The 21,318-nt window shown below is 42.8% G+C and overlaps 1 protein-coding gene across 9 annotated transcripts in view; it reads left to right on the forward strand.

Annotated features, from left to right (window-relative positions):
* Positions 1-21,318, forward strand: part of FBXO34 (F-box protein 34) — a 79,740-nt gene that overhangs the window by 35,759 nt on the left and 22,663 nt on the right. For 7 of the 9 annotated variants that reach the window (XM_033952454.1, XM_033952453.1, XM_033952451.1 and 4 more), the window contains one exon: positions 14,911-15,069. The exons of the other annotated variants lie outside the window; for them this stretch is intronic. In XM_033952454.1, the coding sequence (XP_033808345.1) occupies positions 14,996-15,069 (74 nt within the window). In that variant the 5' untranslated portion in view covers positions 14,911-14,995. The remainder of the gene's footprint in view (positions 1-14,910; positions 15,070-21,318) is intronic. 9 annotated transcript variants of the gene reach the window in all.

A 21,318-nucleotide genomic window follows, 5' to 3' on the forward strand; every position in this document is an offset into this window, starting at 1 on the left:
ACTAGACTGCCGACTCCTCGCTCGAGGTCTCCACTTCCGATCCTCGAGGATGCAGCGGTTTCGATTGCTTCATCCAAGTCTCCATATTCTTTTGATGCCTTTTTTCCTGCCGAAGCTTCATCTTCGACCCAGGCTGCCGCGACGTCCTCGAGTCCTTCTCGAGGCAAAGCATTGGCGGATCAGCTATCTTTCTCATCGTCAGATGGCTGTTGACTTGGATCTTCAATTAGATGCTGGTTCCAAATACTCTAAGGAGTACCTCGAAGTCATGCATCTCCCTCAACCTCCGGCAGAGTCACTTAAGCTTCCTCTTCACAAGCTTTTGTCTCAGACTTTTGGTCGATGCCTGGAGACCCCCTTATACCGTACCGGCTGTTCCAGGCAAATTGGACTCTAGGTATAAAACTGTACATTGCAAAGGATTTGACAACTCTCAGTTATCTCATCAGTCCCTGCTAGTTGAGTCCTCCTTGAAGAGGTCCCATCCTTCCGAGATTTATGCCACCGTTCCTCCTGGAAGGGAAGAGAAAACTGGACAAATTCGGACGTCGCATCTATCAAAATGCCATGATGTCCTCTAAAGTCCTCAATTATAATATTCAGTTTATTACTTATTTTGAGTTCCTCATTTCTCTATTACCAAAATTCTTGACTTATTTGGATACTCAAAAGCACTTTGAATTTCAAGAAGTCCTTGCTTCTTTATCACAACTCCGATTACATCTCCTCCAGTCATCTTATGATGCCTTCGAGTTGTCTGCCCAGGCAGCTGCTTGCTCTGTAGCCATGCGTTGCCTTGCCTGGCTTCGTACCATTGACATGGACCCTAATCTTCTGGATCTCTTAGTTAATATTCCTTGTGCAGGCAATGACCTCTTTGATGAATTTATCGAGGCAGCCACCAAGAAATTGTCTGAACATGAAAAATCCTTTGCTTCTATTGTCAGACCTAAGCCAAAGCCAGTTTCTGCCAAACCTACATGCCCTGCTCCTATCTATCAACAGCGTTTTGCTCTGAGGACAGCTCCTTACAATCGTCCTCCTCTTAAAAAACAGCAGCCTCAGAAGCAACAAAAACCTCAACCTTCTGCTGCACCTAAGGCTACTCAGCCTTTTTGACTGTTTAAAACAGAGCATAACCTCCACCATTCTGACTCGGCCTTCTTTTCCCTCTATAGGAGGTAGTCTCCACCTTTTTTTTTTTTTTTTTTTTTTTTTACCATTGATGGAGGTCAATTACATCTGACCTCTGGGTACTGTCCATCATCAGGGAAGGATACTCTCTTCATTTCACTCAGGTTCCACCAGAGCTTCCTCTAAGAGAGCATCCTTCCAATCCTTCCCAGACCACCCTTCTTCTTCAGGAAGCTCAAGCTTTGCTTCGTCTCCATGCCATCGAACCAGTTCCTTTGGACCAGCAGAACAGGGGGTTTTACTCCCGTTACTTCCTTGTTCCGAAGAAGACGGACAATCTGCGGCCCATTCTGGATCTCAGGGCTCTCAACAAATTTTTGGTCAAAGAAAAATTTTGAATGTTGTCCCTGGCATCTCTTTATCCCCTTTTAGAGCAGAACGACTGGTTATGCTCTCTGGATCTCAAGTAGGCCTATACTCACATTCCCATTCATCCGGCCTCCCATCAATACCTCAGATTTCGGGTGGGGAATCTGCATTATCAATACAGAGTGCTGCCCTTTGGCATGGCTTCATCTCCCAGAGTGTTCATCAAGTGCCTGGTAGTGGTAGCAGCATCTCTCAGGAACCATGGTCTTCAGGTATTTCCCTACCTGGACGACTGGCTCATCAAAGATTCGACATCTCAGGGGGTTATTGTAGCGACCCAACGGACTACCTGGTTCCTACAAAGTTTGGGATTCGAAATCAACTTTCCCAAATCCCATCTTCAGCCCTCACAGAATCTACAATTCATCGGAGCTGGTCTGGATACTATCCAACTCGGAGCATTCCTTCCACAACAACATTTGGAAGCTCTTCTTCAACTCTGTCATACAGTGTTTTCCCGCTCTTCTATCTCAACGAGACACATGATGGTACTTTTGGGTCACATGGCCTCCACAGTACACGTGACTCCTTTTGCCAGACTTCACCTCAGAATTCCTTTGTGGACCCTGGCATCTCATTGGACGCAGGTTTGCGACCCTCTTTCTCGACACATAAGTCACTCCTTCTTTGAAGCAGTTTCTGTTGGTGGATGCTCTCTTCCAATCTCTCCAGAGGCTTGCTTTTTCAAATGCCCCCCGCCCCATCAGAAGGTCCTCACAACAGATTCTGCGACCTATGCTTGGGGCACTCATCTCGATGGTCTCAGTACCCAAGGCCACTGGACCAGTACGGATCGTTGGTATCATATCAATCTATTGGAACTCAGAGCGATCCTCAAGGCTCTCAATGCTTTCCAACATCTTCACGACCAGATAGTCCTCATTCGGATGGACAACCAAGTCGCCAAGTCGCCATCAACAAACAGGGAGGGACGGGATCTGCCTCCCTTTGTCAAGAAGCTCTGAAGGTTTGGGACTGGGCAATCCGCCACAACACCTTCCTCAAAGCTGTCTATATCTAAGGTGTGAACAATTACTTGGCGGACAACTTGAGTCGTTTTCTGCAACCTCACGAATGGACACTCCATGCCTTGCCTCTTCATCACATTTTTTCACAGTGGGGAACACCTAAGATAGACCTCTTTGCAGCTCCCCACAACTACAAACTGCCTCAGTTTTGCTCCAGGATATACTCTCCTCATCGCCTCGAAGCAGATGCTTTTCTTCTGGAATGGACGAATCTCTTCCTCTATGTATTCCCTCCATTCCCTCTCATTCTCAAGACTCTGGTCAAGTTAAAGACCGATCATGCCTCCATGATTCTGATTGCTTCTCAGTGGCCGAGACAACCTTGGTACTCCCTTCTACTTCAACCCAGCAGCAGGGATCCATACCTTCTACCAGTTTTTCCATCTCTGCTTCATCCCAACCTGCAGTCTCTACACCTGACAGCTTGATACCTCTCAACATGACTCCTCTGCAGTTTTCTCAACTTGTCAGAGACATTTTAGAGGCTTCTTGGAACCGACCACTAGACCAGTGGTTCCCAACCCTGTCCTGGAGGAACACCAGGCCAATTGGGTTTTCAGGCTAGCCCTAATGAATATGCATGAAGCAAATTTGCATGCCTATCACTTCCATCATATGCAAATCTCTCTCATGCATATTCATTAGGGCTAGCCTGAAAACCCGATTGGCCTGGTGTTCCTCCAGGACAGGGTTGGGAATCACTGCACTAGACAATGCTATCACCAAAAATGGACTAGATTTTCTACGTGATGTTTTTCTCATGATAAGGAACCCCAACATTCCTCCTTATCTTCTGTTTTGGATTACCTTTTTTCACATATCGACTTCTGGCCTCAAGTTTACATCGATCCGAGTCCATCTCAGTACAATTGCTGCATTCCATCAGCCTATCGAAGGGAAACCTCTCTCTGCTCATCCAGTGGTTTCCAGATTCATGAAAGGACTTTTCAATGTCAAACCTCCTCTCAAACCGCCTGCTGTGGTTTGGGACCTCAATGTTGTCCTTGCTCAACTGATGAAGCCTCCATTTGAACTAATTGACGAGGCTCATCTGAAATATCTCATTTGGAAAGTGGTATTCCTCATTGCCCTCATGTCTGCTCGACGAGTCAGTGAGCTGCAAGTTTTAGTTGCTGATCCACCTTTCACGGTGTTTCATCATGACAAAGTGGTCCTACATACTCATCCAAAATTCCTTCCTAAAGTGGTATCGGAATTTCATCTCAATCAATCTATTGTTCTTCCATTGTTCTTCCCGAAGCCTCATTCTCATCCTGGAGAAGTAGCTCTTCACACTCTGGACTGTAAAAGTGTTTTGGCCTTCTATTTGGAATGCACCAAACCACACAGAACTGCTCCTCAACTTTTTGTCTCCTTTGATCCAAACAAGTTGGAGCATCCTATCTCTAAGCGTACCATCTCCAATTGGATGGCTGCTTGTATCTCATTCTGCTATGCCCAGGCTGGATTGCCCCTCCACAGTAGAATCACAGCCCATAAAGTCAGAGCAATGGCAGCTTCCGTAGCATTCCTCAGATCTACTCCCATTGAGGAAATTTGCAAAGCTGCTACTTGGTCCTCGGTTCATTCTTTCACATCTCACTATTGTCGGGATACTTTTTCCAGACGGGATGGAGAGTTTGGCCAAACAGTATTACAAAATTTATTCCCTTAAATTGCCAACACTCCCACCATCCCATTTAGGTTAGCTTGGAGGTCACCCATATATGAGAATAGGCTGCCTGCTTGTCCTGGGATAAAGCACAGTTACTTACCGTAACAGTGTTATCCAGGGACAGCAGGCAGCTATTCTCACAACCCACCCTGTACCTCCCCTGGTTGGCTTCTCTGCTAGCTATCTGAACTGAGGAGTCGTGCCCTACAGTGGGCGGGAAGGCACTCGCGCATGGCGCGGTGCGGTCGACTCAACTTCTAGTTTCTACAAGCAAGTCTGCTTGCGAGGCTTCCGCATCCGGGCTCCATCGATATGTCGCCCATATGTGAGAATAACTGCCTGCTGTCCCTGGATAACACCTGTTATGGTAAGTAACTGTGCTTTATGATATTTATATTAGTGAAAGTGGCACCCAGAGAATGACACAGGGACAAAGTTTGTCCCGCTCCCTATGAACTCTGATCCCATCTACACAAGCCTTGAATAGTTATGATTTTACAGTATATTGAAATCATGAAAGTATTCAAAGAAACTATATTCTCTACAATTGTCATTTTATAAATCAAAAATACAGAACAAGGATCAACAAAACCCCTATCTCCCTTCCATCCTCACAAATATCTCCTCCACTATTGAGACAACTGAACAAGCCAAATTACTACAAAATGCTGCATAGAAAAATCATGCCAACAGAATACCTCGGTCACACACCGAGAACTCTAATGCTAAATCCATAATAGCTGACCCAAAAATAATAAATATAAGTTAAACCAAAATCCCAAGAAGTCGCACCTTGCATGTAGTACAACACCTATATATACTTCTCCCTCCTTATCCGTGGTTTCCGTATGCGAATTCGCTTATTCGTGATTATTCGGCTGCTGACTCCTCCCCCCCCAAAAAATTACATCATCATTAAAGTTTTTTCCTTTTACTGTACCGATAAAGTTTATCACTTACCATTCACTCTGAAAATCGCTGCTACCATGCTTTCTCCCACAAATCACTGCTTCCCTCCTTGCCAGTGTGCATTGAGGAAAAACGCTGCTTCCCAGCATCCATAGAGAGAAAGGCTTCTTCCCAGCAAGCATGGAGAAAATCAATGGGAATCACTGCTTGCCTGCTATTAGCCCTAAATTCTCAGTACTGTATTGAACTCTCAGAATTGACCTTTTTTTTTTTTTTTTTTTTGCCCCAAGATTTACTGTACCGGTATTGTTGTATAATAAAAATTTTCAAATTTCAATAGTAGTAATAGTGGCTTATTTCAAAAACCGCGAATAACAGAAAAGTTATTTGTGGTTTCAATAATAAAAATGACAACGTTTTCTAAAAACCGCAAATAACATATAAAAAGTTATTCGCGCCTATGGTCTGCTCGCATCCCCCGTGAATACAGAGAACACCATTTAGATTCCACTCAATATAGTGCTTTCATTTTTATTGCTCCCATTCTCTGGAATTTGCTTTCTGTATCTCATGGGCCAGAAGAATCATTCTGTCGTGTTAAATCCACTTTGAAGACCTATTGTATTTTTTTTAACAGGCATATCCAGATCAAGAATCTCAATGTATATTGATTTTAGCTATTCATTGTTCTTTCTGCAGCAACCCAAGGGTAGCGGGGCCCTATCCATAAAGAATGGCATTTGTTTCTTACTTTGTAAACTGCTCTGTCATGTTGTCAGGAAAAGCAGTATATCAAATGTAATAAACCTAACCTAATCTGCAGTGGAAAGTAACAATGGCCAAGATTACAGAACTCAACATAGGAAAGCTTTTTTAAGTTATTTGTAAAAAATTTTGTTTTAGATTGTACTAAAACTGAGTAATCAAAGACAACACAAGCATTTCTTTAGTGGGAAATATAAATTCAATGAATCACAATCATAGAGCCTATATTGGTTCAATGCAGCTAACAAAATACATATTAAAAAACATATAACATAGCCAAAAATATATTTCTAGCTAAAAATTAAAAATGTTCCACCTATACTTCTTTCAGATATTTTTTAAATTAAAAAAGCTTTCAAATATCTACAAAACATAGTATAAACTGATAATTCTCTAACACATATTGGACATTCTTTTAAAGCATGTCACATGTTTTTAAATTTCCTTTCCTAATAAGAAGGGGTACACAGGCAGAAAACTGGGGTGGTGCTGGATGAAAGGGTAGTTGAGAAAAGGAGAGATGGTGGATTTGGGGATGGTGGGGTCCATCGCTACAGGAATAGAGACGAAAGAAAGAAAAGATGCCAGACCTCCAGGGGGAGAAAAGGGAGGACAGAGATAGAAGATGGATGGTTACCACGGAGAAAGAAGAAAACTACAAATGGGCAAGAGACCCTGGTAAGCGAGCTATCAGAAGACGTTTGTTGCAGAGCCTGGAACCAACATGATTTGAATAATGACCAGACAACAACAGGTAGAAAAATAATTTTATTTTCTGTGTTGTGATTACAATGTGTCGATTTGAAATTTGTATCCTGCCAGAGCTGGTATTAGACAGCAAACGTGAGCTAGGATTTAACAGAGAGAGGAAAAGTATTTTTTGTTTATTTTGTTTACACCACAGCACCAGTGTGGGTAGGAGAAGGCAAGGGGAGTGGAGTGTGTGAAGAGGCTATAAAATGAACCCACTAGGATGTTTAGGAAAAACACCCAATTGGGCAGGAGAATCGAATTGAAAAATTGATTCAATAGGCTGAATTGAATCGAAATATTTTTTCCTGAATCGGGCAGCACTAGTATGCTGCAGCTCAGTTGACAGTGATACAGGGGAAGAGGCAGAAGCAAAAGACCAAATAGGCAAAGAGATGGCTGGCAGATTTAACCCACAAGCTGAGAAGCAATCAAGGAGCTGAAACACAAGGTCAGAAACAGTGGAAAATAAGAGATAGTGGAGGAGAAGATGGAGCAAATGAAAAAAGAGGTTCAAGATGCTTGAAGGTGCCCATATCACTTGGGGGAGGGACATGCAAAATGTGAGCAGCCTTCCAGTTCCTCCCACTTCTCAGTCATCGCAATAACCTGCAGAAGATTTCAAGTCAAACCCTTTCAAGGATTGTACTGGGTGCCCCAGGAAATTGCTGGACATTCTTCAATGGTGACTTAATGCTGCAGAGGGCTGGCTGCTAAGAAAGGTGGAATGGGGACACTGCAGCCTGGGGCTGAGGAAAGAAAACTGACCAAGAAACATTATTGTATGCATGCCTAACTACATGCTGTGAAAAGAAATATTAGAAGGAGCAGCAACCCAGAAAGACTAAGAGATATTTTAGGACTTGTCTCTAGAAATAAAGGGATTTGAGAGAGGTCACTCAATATTTGCCTAAAGAAGGGAATTCCTCTATCTCCTGATTTGGGGGGGCAGACTCCATTGGTCTAGCAGGAATTTTTTAAAAAAATTAATGAGTAAGACTAAAATTTACAAGGCAGTAAACAGCAAGTGTAGTTGGACAAAGGTAAGTTACAATTATAGTGACAGTAGGACCATAATAAAAAGGTCAAATAGCATAATACATAATTAGAATAACTAGGTTAAATTAAAGAGTAGTAGTAGGTGTCAACATAGTACTTATTAAAATAAAATGTTCAATTAAAAATGCACAAAAGTATAGTAAAATATTCCTGTGATTAGAGTAATGAATGTCAACATAATAACATACATATGAAATATTTTCTTAGGTAGTTAAGGAAGCATTTGGAGTTGAAAATACAGTACAAACAAAATGGGATATTGCAAGGAGCTCAGAAAAGTGTATAGTATAGAGTTTCAGTGGTTTCAGTCTTTTCTTCAGGATTGATTGTTTTCAATTGTTACCTCATCTTCAGAATCAGCCACGCAGCCTCTGCATTGCAGAGCCACAAGGCTCTGTCCTACTCTCCTCTGTTGTTTAATTGGTTCCTAAATCTGTAGGCAACACTCATCCAAGATTCGCTATTTTATTTCATATTTATGCTGATGACATTCTCTTCCTATACCGCACCAATCCAACAAACCCTGTTAGCCCCTTACAACATACAAGACATACCATTATATACCGTAGATAAGATTATTGCAGCAATGTATTGTGGAGAATGATTTCTAGTATAGTTTACACATTAAAACAGAATTTAATGGGAAGATGTACCTTACATACTTGAATATAAGCTGACCTGAATATAAACCAAGGTAACCTTTCCCCCAAAAAAATAAGATTGACTCGAATATAAATGGGGGAGGGTGTGTGTGTGTGTGTATTTAATGTTCAAGTGCCCTGCCCTGCCTGACTCTGCACCCTCACCCTGCCCTGCCTGGCTCTGCACTCAGCCCTCCTCCCTCCCTGGCTCTGCACCCAGTCCCCCCACCTTTCCTGCCATGCCAGGCTCTGCACCCAGTCCCCCCACACTTCCTGCCATGCCAGGTTCTGCACTCTTTCCCTCCCTCCTGATGCCTTGCAAGCCTCTGCCGGGCCTGTTGTAAGACATGGTGGGCTGGGACAGAAGGGATCCCTCCCGCCTCCTGTCTCGGCTGACTCAAAAAACATTTATCCACCTTCCCGCCTCCTCCATGTATCTTTTAAAATCCCTGGTGGTCCAGAGGTGGGCTGGTACAGGAGGGATCCCTTCTGTCTACTTTTCTGGCTGACACTCCCTTCCTTTACCTACCTACCTCCTCCGCGTACCTTTTACAATCCGCGGTGATCCAGCAATGAGCAGGAGTGCCCTTCCCACACTCCTGCCCCTTGGAGATCTGCTGTTGATTGACTGTTACAAGTTCTCTGGATGGCAGGCTCGGCGGAGGCCTGCAGCTGGTCTGGGAGGGGGGCAGGTGATCACTGACCCGAATATAAGCTGAGACCCCCCCCCCCCATTTTTGGCTCCAAAATCTCGACTTATGTTCAAGTATATACGGTACCTTTTTTGTAGATGTCTGTATTCATAGACTTTCTCATTAACACATATGAGGTTGAACACTTTAATACTGTTTGACTAGTGCAAGTTTTGTGTTTTCAAGGCTTACTTTAGTTGAAGATAGTCAGCTTTTCATCTGCATTAGTCATGTTTTCCTGTAGCCTATTAACAGATCCCAAAATTGTTTAATGTAGTATCCACCCATTTTATTTGGCTAAACTTTTTTTTGCATCAGTGTAACATTTATTATTCTGAATAGCTGCATATGTGTACTTTGGCAGGATTTGAGGGGACTTCTGACAGCTCAGATAGTGTCTAAAAACAGCATGAGTCATTAATATAAATAAAAGGGTGCAATAATAGGAATGAGATGTTGCCTTTTCCATTAATACTCAGAAAATGAGCAGTAACACTACTTATTAAAATCTTTTTGTTTTTCAATTCTGTTGCATAAACGAGCACATAATTGACTTTATATAAATGGGACTAAAAGCATTGCTGTTTTTTGACAGAGGGCAAATCAAAAATTAAAGGCAATTGTTAAACTAACATGATAACTGGAACAGAGCTAGCAAAGTGTAACATTTGTACTCGTACACTGCATGTTGGATAATTTGTCCAAGTACAGTATAGCGTTTGACCTTTAGCAAGATTGTACTGTTGAAGAGCAATGTGCAGTAGTGTGCTTTCTTTGGGCAGAGGGAGTGAAACCTGTGGAAATTCACGTTCAGATATTGACTCACTTTTGTGTACTATTTGTTTATTGTGAATCCCATGCCAATACAAATGCTGCTAACTCTGCTTGCTCTCCTGCCTCTTGTCAACACTCTTCTCAGATAGCATGTATTCCTCCAGCCCAATCATTACAGGCCAAGGTAGATACGATGACCTGAGCCACTGCCCTCGCAATGTAGCCCTAGAGCACAGAACATGCCCTCACTCTTCTATTACAAATACCAAAACCCCTCAAGATTGCTTTTGCAAACCCAAGATCTGTAAACAACGAAGATGTCATTCTTAGAGATCTTGTGGACAAGTGGGACATCCTCCTAATCATCGAAACCTGGCTCAGAGAGAATGACAGAACTACTCTAGGTCTCCTCTGCCCCCCTGGCTACCAAGCTCTAGCCTGCTCGTGTAAGGGCACTAGAGTAGATGGGGTAGCCCCCATTGTTAAATCTGATCTCAACCCGAGATTAATAGATGCAATCACATTAAACTTACTAGAAAGCCTCATATTATCAATGGGTCACAACAGAGACCTCACCATCGTGCTGATTTACAGAGCTTCCCCCCTCCCCGATGACACACTAGATGATCTATTATCTATCCTTGGCAAAGTGTAGTAATCAAGTACAACCAGATTAAGAACATAAGAATAGCCTTACTGGGTCAGATCAATGGTCCATCAAGCTGAGTAGCCCGTTCTCACAGTGGTCAATCCAGGTCACTAGTAGCTGGCCAAAAGCCAAGGAGTAGCTATAGTCCATGCTGCCAATCCAGGGCACGCAGTAGCTTCCCCCATGTCTTTCTCAACAACAGACTATGGGCTTTTCCTTCAGGAAATTGTCCAAACCTTTTGTAAAACCAGCTATGCTATCTACTCTTACCACAATCTTTGGCAATGCGTTCCAGAGCTTAACTATTATCCTCCTATTGGTTTTAAAAGTATTTCCCTGTAACTTCATCAAGTGTCCCCTAGTCTTTGTAATTTTTGACGGAGTGAAAAATCAATCCATACCTTCTATCATCAGTTCTTTACTAATTCCTGCACCTTTCCAACTCTGGTTTTTAAAATTACTTCAGTCAGAGTTCACCTCAGTGCTATCAGGACTTTCCATACATCATGAGACTAAAAGCCATTGTCTTTGCATCCTTTTGTTTCTAGATTCATGAAAGGCCTTTATCATACCAAGCCACCTCTCAAACCTCCTTCTGTGGTGTGGGACCTTAATGTGGTAGTTTCCACTCTGAAGAAGTCTCCCTTTGAATCACTCTCGACCTCATATCTCAAGTATCTCATTTGGAAAGTAATGTTCTTCATATCTCTTACATTTGCATGCCAAGTCAGTGAAATTCAAGTACTTGTGTCAAATCCACCTTATACAACATTCTACTATAATAGGGTAGTTCTTCATACTCATCTGAAGTTCCTCCCAAAGGTTGAATCAATTTAATCTAAACCAGTCTATAGTTCTTCCTGCCTTCTTTCCAAGACTACATTCTCAACCCTGGTGAAGCTGCATGCCACCCATTGGATTGTAAACATGCCCTGGCTTATTACTTGGATCGGACCAAAGCTCATAGAACTTCCTCTCAACTGTTTCTGTCATTCGAACTAGGAAATCTCGTCACCAAGAGAACCATCTCATGATTGGTGGACTGTATCTCCTTTTGCTATGCTCAGGCTGGGCTGATGCTTGAAGGCAATATCACTGTACTTAAAGTTCAAGCATTGGTGACTTCAGTAGCTCATCTACATTCCACTCCCATTGAGGACATTTGCAAAAGCAACCCACCTGGTCCTCAATTCACACCTTCACATCCCACTATTGTTTAGAAAATCATTCCAGAAGAGATTGTCGGTTTGGGCAAACCACTTGCTTGCCAACTTCCCTCCAACCCTCTTCTCAGAAGCATGTTCCTGGCAGCTAGGGAGTCTCATATGTGAGAATATGCTGCCTCCTTGTCCTTGAATAAAGCATAAAGTGGCAGTATACTTTTTGACTGTCTGTTCCAGGTTCCATGGTTAATGTCACTCGTGTGTGAATATCTATCTACCTGCTGTCCTCAGATGCCAACAGCCTACATTGTAGTCTTGTGAGATGTGCTGCTTATTTGTAGCTTTTTAACTACTTGGGGGGGGGGGGGAATTGTAACTTTTATGTTTTTATACTTAAGATAGCCAAGGACCCTATAAGACCCCTGAGGAAGGCATTTTTATTTTGCCGAAACAACCCGTGTTGGATCATATTTATTATTTACCTTATTTGGTGTCTATCCTGTGGATCACTTGTGACTGTATACACCCTTTGTGGATTATTTTAGATTACTGTTAATCTCCATTAGTGGGCTAGTATATCTCCTCTTCATGGTCCCCTATAAGTAATATACCATGATGGTAGGATATTTTATCAAGTGGCAAATAAATATATTACAACAGAAGTTAAAGTGCTCAATTTTGTAATCCCTTGCTCACCACACCCAATCCCAGTGTTCTCGATTTTATTTAATTTTTGTCTGGATAGTCAATTGATTAGTATGTTTTTAAAAAACACATATTAAATATCGCTTTTCAGATGAAGCTAAAGGCATGTTGAGGTCTACATTTGACGTTATGAGGCCATAAAAATCACATATGCTGAGAGAAGTTTTTCCATCCTTCAGTATTATGGTTATAGCATATTTACCTTATATGTGCTGCAAAATAATGTTTGTTACACCCGGTGGCAGCTAAGAAAGCAAATAGAATGTTAAGGAAAGGAATGGGAAACAAAGATGAGAATATTATGCTTTTTGTATCGCTCCATGTTGCAGCTGCACCTCGAATACTGTGTACAGTTCTGGTCACCGCATCTCAAAAAAAAGATATAGCAGAATTGGAAAAAAGGTACAGAGAAGGGTGACAAAAACGATACAGGGGATGGGGCAAATTCCCTACGAGGAAAGGCAAGCAGCTAGGGCTCTTCAGCTTGGAGAAGAGAAAGCTCAGAGAATATTTGATGGAGGTCTATAAATACTGAGTGGAGTTGAATGGGTAGAGGTGTGAATTGCTTGTTTGTTCTTCCAAACTTACTAGGTCTAGGGGGCATGCAATTAATCTATTAAGTAGTAGATTTAAAACAAATTGGAGAATATTTCATCACTCAACGTGTAATTAAACTCTTGCATTCGTTGTCAGAAAATGTGGTGAAAGCAGTTAGCTTAGCAGGGTTTTAAAAAGGTTTGGATAATTTCCTTAAACAAAAGTCCATAAGACATTATTAAGATGGACTTTGGAAAATCAACTGCTTATTCCTAGGTTAAGCAGCATAAAATCTGTTTTACTCTTTAGGTTCTTGCCAGGTACTCATGACCTAGGTTGGAAACAGGATACTGGGCTTGATGGACCTTTACTATTTCCCAGTATGGCAACTCTTATGTTCATATGAGCAAGGAATCATATTTTATCTAGTAGTTCAATGCTAATCTAAGCAGAATGTGAACTGTACTGAGTTTGTATACCTCAGCCTTTTCAAAAGAACATAAGAATATCCTTACTGGTTAGACCAATGGTCTATAGCCCAGTAGCCCATCTTCACAGTGGCCAATCCAGGTCACAAGTAGCAACATTCCATGCTACTGATCCAGGGCAAACAGTGGCTTCCCCCATGTCTGTTGCAATAAGAGACTATGGACTTTTCCTCCAGTCTGTATCATTAAAATTCTAATGATGAACATCACCAGGAACTACATACAAGGTATTTTATTATTCTGGTCTTGAATAGTTTAAAGTGCAATTTTTTAATGGACGTATTGTGGGGTTGTAGTACTCCAGCTTAAGACAATACTGTATTTAAATAGACTACTCCCTCATTTGCAGAATACCTGACAATCTTGATTTACACTATAGGCATTCTGTCTGAATATGAATCAGTTTGATTTTTCCAGTGAGTCATCAGATTTTATTCCATGGGAGTTGTTTTGGCTAGGCATTGGGTGGAGCTGTTAAAACGAATCAACATCCTGTAAAGCTGTAGAAACAAGTCAAATGTTTAGTTCAGTAGTACCTAGATCAGTGAACACTTCATTTTTTGATTGATCTTTAATATTTGTAGACCCTTCAAGTGTTGAGCAGTTTTCTTTTTTCTTTTTCATTTTACTCTAAGAAATCATAAAAATTAAATGAATATTGGAAAGTTGCCACAGGTAGAACAACCTGCTTTGGTAAATGGTTAACTTGGTCAAATAATATTCCTTTGCTTTTACCATCATTTCTGTTCTCTGGAGAAAAGCAAGCAAAACACACTAAATTTATCTTTTGTCAACTTGTACTTCAATTATTAACTTTTAAACCCTTATTCCTTGATTCACTTTCCTTAGCTTGCTGAATTTTTGTAAAGGATTAAAACAGTTGTAAGCTTATATGCATCTCTGTAGCTGCTCTTTTTAAAATCCTATAACATGAACTGTTAGTAAGAAACATTTAACTAAATCAACTAGTTCATCCGTTCAGATTGATGACAGTTTGCGTTTGTATTCTATAATTCAGTTCACTTCATATGGTAGCAGCATTAACAAATTGATCAGCTGCTAATAATATTTTGATTTGTTTGAAAAAAATGTTCGTTGGTTCTTTCTACAGGTCTCTTCTCAGCTGAAGAGTGAAATCTGTAAAGATAGGATAAGACAATGATGCTATTGCACTGCTAACTAGTACACTTCTCCCTCTGTATTTGCGGTTTCAGCATTCGCGGTTTTGATTATTTGTGGTTTTTAGTTTGCTGGCTCTTCCCCCCAATTATATCAGTTTGCATAGAGAAATCGCTGATTCCCAGCACTTTCTTCACCATGTTATTTGCGGTTTCACCATATTCACGATGGTTTTTAATAGAAAACAGCAAATAACATAGGAAAAAGTTATTCACGGTTTTTCTATATTCATGGGTCTGTTAATCCCTATCACAGCGAATACGGAGGGAGAAGTGTATGTGTGAATAAATAGGTAAACCTAATTTTTCCATGTTGTTAATCTTTTTTCATTAGTAAAGACAACATCAAGAAAATACTGCTTTCATCAGGATAAGATTACCTGGTTGTGACAAGCATGCCTTAGCTGGAGGAAGTTAGGATGAGGAGTTCCTACAGGCTTATTCTTTGCGAACCACTGAAAACCACATCCACTGCATTTCATCAAGTCAGACGGTAGGCACTGGATGAGCTTGGTTCTCAATACTTGTTGGTGCTTTGCTGTTTGCCACAGTATAGGTGTGAATTTTTAATTCCAGAGAGAACTAAAGCAGTTTTAAACTAAATGTATGACAATTACAGAACCATTAATGTTGCACGGTTATGCTCAGGGTTTTTGATGTATAGCAGGACTCTTGATACAGCTATTGTGAAACATGGCCCATGTCAGCTGTGGGAGTCCTGATTTATGGGAATTGCTACAAAATTGATCAGGCAAAAAGATAAGTACATTTAAACAGCAAAGTATGTCTCGTTAGGCTTTCAGAGTCCTTTGCTGAGGTATCGAATTGGGTTGGGTGGAGGGGAATATTATAGTTAGGTTCATTGCGGTATTGGTTTTTTCCCTTATCATATTAGCTTTGCTGTAATAGGGCGCCTTTGTGAAGTTTTGCTTTGTTTGGATATGCGCTGTACCTGGAGGGATGTGGTCCTTTTATATTGCTGTTGTACCCTTTTGTTTCCTTGTGTTGTATACTGGAGCTCATTCCTGCTCCAGGAGGGGGAGAGGGGTGGGGGTTTAGGCTGTTGTATTTTAGTTTTTGTCCTGGTCTTGTTTGGGGCTTTTTTCTGTTTTGGGCCATGCCTGTGTGCCTGTTTGTACTTTGTTCTGCAAACCAATAAAAATTGTTATACCTTAAACGGCAAAGTATGTAGAAGTTGGATGTTTTAGTACATATTGATAATAATAAAAATATTAAATTACGATACTCAGACTTATGACTATATCAGTGGTCTCAAACTCGCGGCCCGGGGACCACATGAGGCCCGCCAGGTACTATTTTGAGGCCCTCGGTATGTTTATCATAATCACAAAAGTAAAATAAAACAGTTTCTTGATCATATCTCTTTAGCTATAAATTACAATATTATTATTAAGACTTAGCCAAAAGGAAAGAATTAAAAACTATAAAGAGTTTTACCTCATGCAAAATTGTCATTTCTTTAATAAGACATTAACTATTTTTTTCTGTGGCCCTCCAAGTAACGCCAAATCCAAAATGTGGCCCTGCAAAGGGTTTGAGTTTGAGACCACTGGACTATATGGATGAATCACAGGTTGAGATGATACCTGGTGTGAAATGAGTCACCACTGAGGTCTGTTGTACTGATAAACTGCATCACCAATGTTATGAAATAGGACAGCGCTGAGCTTTTGTAGTACTAGTTAGAGAATTTGGATTGTTGCTCTTGTAAGCATAAGACTACGTAAGATCCCTGAAGAATGTCACCATGACTTGAAAATAAGCCGCCAGAAATTATTAATGCGCTGGACTGGCTTTGTGTTACTATAAACAGCAATTATTAATTTGGGTTCATTTCCATTTGATTTCAGTCAGCTGATTTGGGAGCGGAAATATGATCCTTTTTTCCCTGTATATTTCATTAGTGGTATTATTTCTAGTATTGTGACTTAATTATCTGTGCGATTCAACCCTTTTACATTTCTTATGCAACTGCAAAAATTCAGCATTTTAAAAATAGGTTTACACTGTTTACTCAAGTATAGTTCAATACTTTTTTAGGAAAATGGCTTTTCTTTAGGACATTTGGTAATTTGATTCAAGATACAAGTTAATTTTGCAATACAATAGATTCTCAGTTATCCAGCACCCATGGATTGGTGGATACCAGATAATTGTTTTTCTGGTTGATTAAGAGTGTGTTAGAAACCTTATTTAACACAGATCTCAATTCCCCTCTCCCTCCCGCACCAGCGGTCCTGAACCACAAAGCCCGCTTCCCTCCCTCAGGTCCCAAAGCAGCAGAAGCAGGTGGCTGTCCTGAACTATGAACCCCCTTGGGCCCTCCTTTCCTTACCCGAGGCAGCACTCAAAACAGGCTGCTTGCGGCCAGTCCCGGCAGGGACTGTCCTCTGATGCATTGGAAATGATACTTCAGAGGAAATACCCTACTGGGGCTGGCCAGGAGCATCCTGCTTGAGCACTGGCTCCTGATGGCTAGTTGCCGCTTTGGGTAAGGAAGGGAGCGAGGGGATTCACAGCTCAGGACCACCGCCTGCTTCAGCTTCTTTGGGGCTTTGTGGGTCAGGACTACTGCCATGCTGGCGCTTTAGGGCGGGAGGGAGGGGAGTTCCCGTCTCAGCTGATTCGGATCTTAGGTGCTTGAAGGAGGGGGGATCTGCAGCTCAGGACCACTGTCATGCTGGTACTTTGGGTTAGGAGGGAGGTGGGGTTCAAGGCTCAGGCCTGCTGCCGCTTCTAGCATTTCAGGGCTCGAGGGAAGGAGGGGATTTTGTGGCTCAGGACCTCCCATCTCACTGCTTCAATTCCCTTTCTAACTGCATAGCTCAGCTGTCAGCAAAATGGCTCAATTCTCTTCTTATGAAGAGCATAACTTCTCCACTCAAGTGGAGTGAAGTGGAGGAGTGGCCTAGTGGTTAGAGCAGCTGCCTCGGCACCATGAGTTTGATTCCTCCTGCAGCTTTTTGTGACTCTGGGCAAGTCACTTAACACTTCAGTGCCCCAGGTACAAACTAAGTGTGTCTAAAATATGTAAACTGCTTTGACTGTAACCACACGGAAAAAGCATCAAGTCCCAACCCCTTTACCTTTAAATAGCCTCCTTTTTGTTCATCTGGCATAGCACAGCGCTCTCGGACTTCTTGGCATGACGGTCTTCTTAATCTGGGTAACTCCTTTCACAGATTCAGTAGTTTTTTAACTCCTTTTATGAGGCTGAGTTACATATCTCATTTTGTACTGTGCCATTCATCTCTCTTCTCAAGCTGAGTAGGTCAGCTCTCTGTTCAGACTTAATAGCTCTATTCTGTTAGCCTCAATAGCTCTATTCTTTTCTTAAATTAGTTGTCTGTGCTCCTTCTTGAGCCGAATAGCTTACTTCTCTTTTCCTAGTCTAATAGCTCTGGTTCCTTTTTGCTGGTATGGATAGCTGGGCTTAGGCTGGCAGATAACTTCCACAGGTCCCTTTCTTGAACAGTATGCAGTGGTTTCCTGAATCAAGCTTGACAATATGGTTCCCTGTTTCAAGTTGACTTGGCTAACTTTTCATGCTATCTCACCTTCCTTTATCAAGCTGAATATCTCACCTTTTGTTGTTTCTCTCTTTTGCCTTCTGTTTGCAATTTGGAGCTGTTGTCTTAAGGTCAGACATTAAAGCAGTGGGCTGATTTTTATTTTATTTTTTTGTCTTTATCTTTTAATCCCACCCCTTTTTTTAGCTGGGAACTGCTTTGCTACATCCCACTTATATGGACTGGTCTGGTAGGATGCAAAGGAAAGAAACGTTATGTCTTACCTGATAACTTTCTTTCCTTTAGTCCTACCAGACAGTTCAGGAGCCCTCCCTGACTACTTGTATTTGAGCTCAGTTTGATTTGTTTCTTTTTTCTCTTATTTTCATTCATAGGTTTCATTATGTTTGCCTCATACTCTTCTTGTATACTTCATGGTTTTCTTCTCCTGACTTAGTGAATTTGTGTCCTATCAGTTGAGTTTATGCCATAATATTGTCATTGTCTGTGTAACATTATTTATCCCAGGACAAGCAGGCAGCATATTCTTGACTGATGGGTGACGGCACCGACGGAGCCCCGGTACGGACAATTTTAGAGTGATTGCACTCTAAGAATTTGGAAAGTTCTAGCAGGCTGCACCGCGCACGCGCGAGTGCCTTCCCGCCCGACGGAGGCGCGCGGTCCCCAGTTTCTTAGTTTCCGCGGAGCTAAGAAGACGCACGTTTCAACGGCTGTTGAAAACTTTTGTTCCTTACGCCTTCCCGCTCGCGTAAACTTGTTCGGAAATATTGTTTCCTTCTTTTTCTTTTCTTTTCTTTGTTTAAAAAAAAACAACAAAAAACCTAATTTTGTATTCTTTTTCATTTTTTTGGTTTCGCCCCGGCGGGGCCTGTTGCCACCATCGAGGCCTCGGCCTTCGATTTGGCAGAAGCCGTTTTTACCTTCATGCCCCCTCAACCCGGGTTTAAGAAGTGCCAGCGGTGCGCTCGACCAATTTCACTCACAGACCCGCACAACTGGTGTCTGCAGTGTCTTGGTCCTGACCATCGAGCGTCCACCTGCACCCGCTGTGCGACTTTAAAAAAGAGAACTCTAAAAAACCGCCAGATCCAACAGCGGTTGTTATTTGGCGCCGAGATGTCTGATTCCGCAGCACCGGCACCGACATCGGCCTCATCTCAGTCGGCACCTACTTCATCGACACCGCGCAATACCGCGCCGGCGTCACATCCCGCAGGTAAGCCGGCTAAGAAGCCTTCCCCGTTGGAGCGTCCTCCGGTCTCAGTAGCAGCGAGTCCAGTCCTGCCGACCTCGAGGCGCCCACGGAAGCGCTCCGCTCCTATTGAGGTGAGCCCCTCAACATCGGGTTCCTCATCCTCGGAGCGTAGAGCGGCACCACAGGTACCGCAGAAGAAAAAGGCGGTACTGGTGCCTTCGCTGGACGAGCGGATTGCTGCTGTCCTGCAAGTGCAACTTAAGGAGCAGTTGCAACAACTCCTTCCCGCACTTTTGACACCGAGCCTTCCAGTCCCGGTCCGGTCTGAGCCACCGGTACCGACAGTGGAGCGCCCCCTTTTATCGGCATCCACTTTGTCGGTACCGGTCCACACTGCTTCATCGACTTCGATGCCAATCTTAGCACCGGAACCGAGAGCTCAACACCAGGCGGTGCAGACTTCGGTGCCGACGCAGCATGTCACATCTCCCGGTACCGTGTCTATGAGGTCAGGTAAGTCGGCGCGCAAAACCCGAAACCTGGAACCCTCCACTCCGGAGTCTCGAGACCGTAGCTCACATATTAGGGACCCTGATTTGTGGGGTGACTCTGAAGACCCTTTTCTGTCTGAGGGTGAGTGTTCCTCTGATGAAGAGGATCAACTTGTTGCAGATCCCTCTTCTAAACAAGATTCCACATCCTTTACCTCTTTCTTAAAAGAGATGTGTGAATCTCTTTCTATTCCCTTGGAGGCTGAGTCTAAGAAATCCAAGGCATTCCTTGATGCTCTGGACTTTGACCAGCCTCCAAGAGAATTTCTCAAACTTCCTCTCCATGACATCTTACAGGAGACTTTTTATAAAAATCTAGAGACTCCGCTGACTGTACCAGGAGCTCCTCGTAAATTGGACTCCTTGTACAAAGTTATCCCCATTCCTGGTTTTGACAAACCTCAGCTCCCGCATGAGTCTCTTTTGGTAGAATCCACACTTAAGAAATCAGCGGGAGCTAGTGTGCATGCCTCAGTCCCTCCTGGCAGAGAAGGAAAGGCCATGGACAAATTTGGCAAACGTTTATATCAAAATGCCATGTTAGCCAATAGGTCAGGGAACTATGCTTTTCATTTTTCCTTTTATTTAAAGCACCTCATTCAAAACATGGCTGCTTTTGAAAAGTACCTCCCTGACCGCAAGAAATCTGCTTTTCATGCCTGTTCTTCCTCTCTTCTCCATTTACGAAAATTCCTAGTTAGGTCAATTTATGACACTTTTGAATTGACTTCTAGAGCCACGGCTATGTCTGTTGCCATGCGTCGGTTGGCATGGCTCAGAGTCTCAGAGCTCGATGTAAATCATCAGGACTGCCTAGCAAATGCTCCCTGCTTAGGTGATGAGCTCTTTGGAGAGTCCATGGATTCCACTACACAAAAGCTGTCTGCCCATGAGACTCGGTGGGATACTCTCCTGAAGACTAAGAAAAAGACTCCACCTGCTCGGCCTTTTTGCCAACAATCCGCCTACCAGCGCCGCTATGCTGCCCGTCCCTTGCCACTGGCTCCTCAACAGCCTAGACGTCAGCGCCAACAACAGCGACAACCGCCTAGGCCAGCCCAGCAGCAACAGGTGAAGCCTCCTCCACCACAAAAGTCTACCCAACCCTTTTGACGTGGTTCTCCAAAGCATAGCCAGTATTCCACCATCTGCCCATCTCCCTCGACCCATAGGAGGACGTCTTTCTTGTTACATCAGCCGTTGGGAGAACATCACATCGGATCAGTGGGTCCTCAACATCATCCGCCATGGCTACTCTCTCAACTTTCAGACACGTCCTGCACAAAGTCTGCCAAGAGAGTCTGCTATGAACACCTCTCAATCTTCTCTCCTTCAGGAGGTTCAATCCCTCCTCCTCCTAAACGCCATAGAGGAAGTTCCTCTAGATCAGAAGGGGCAGGGATTCTACTCCTGTTATTTTCTGGTCCCCAAAAAAACAGGGG

The sequence above is a fragment of the Geotrypetes seraphini genome, chromosome 7 (assembly GCF_902459505.1).
Source record: "Geotrypetes seraphini chromosome 7, aGeoSer1.1, whole genome shotgun sequence".
In the NCBI taxonomy this organism is placed as follows: Eukaryota; Metazoa; Chordata; class Amphibia; order Gymnophiona; family Dermophiidae; genus Geotrypetes; species Geotrypetes seraphini.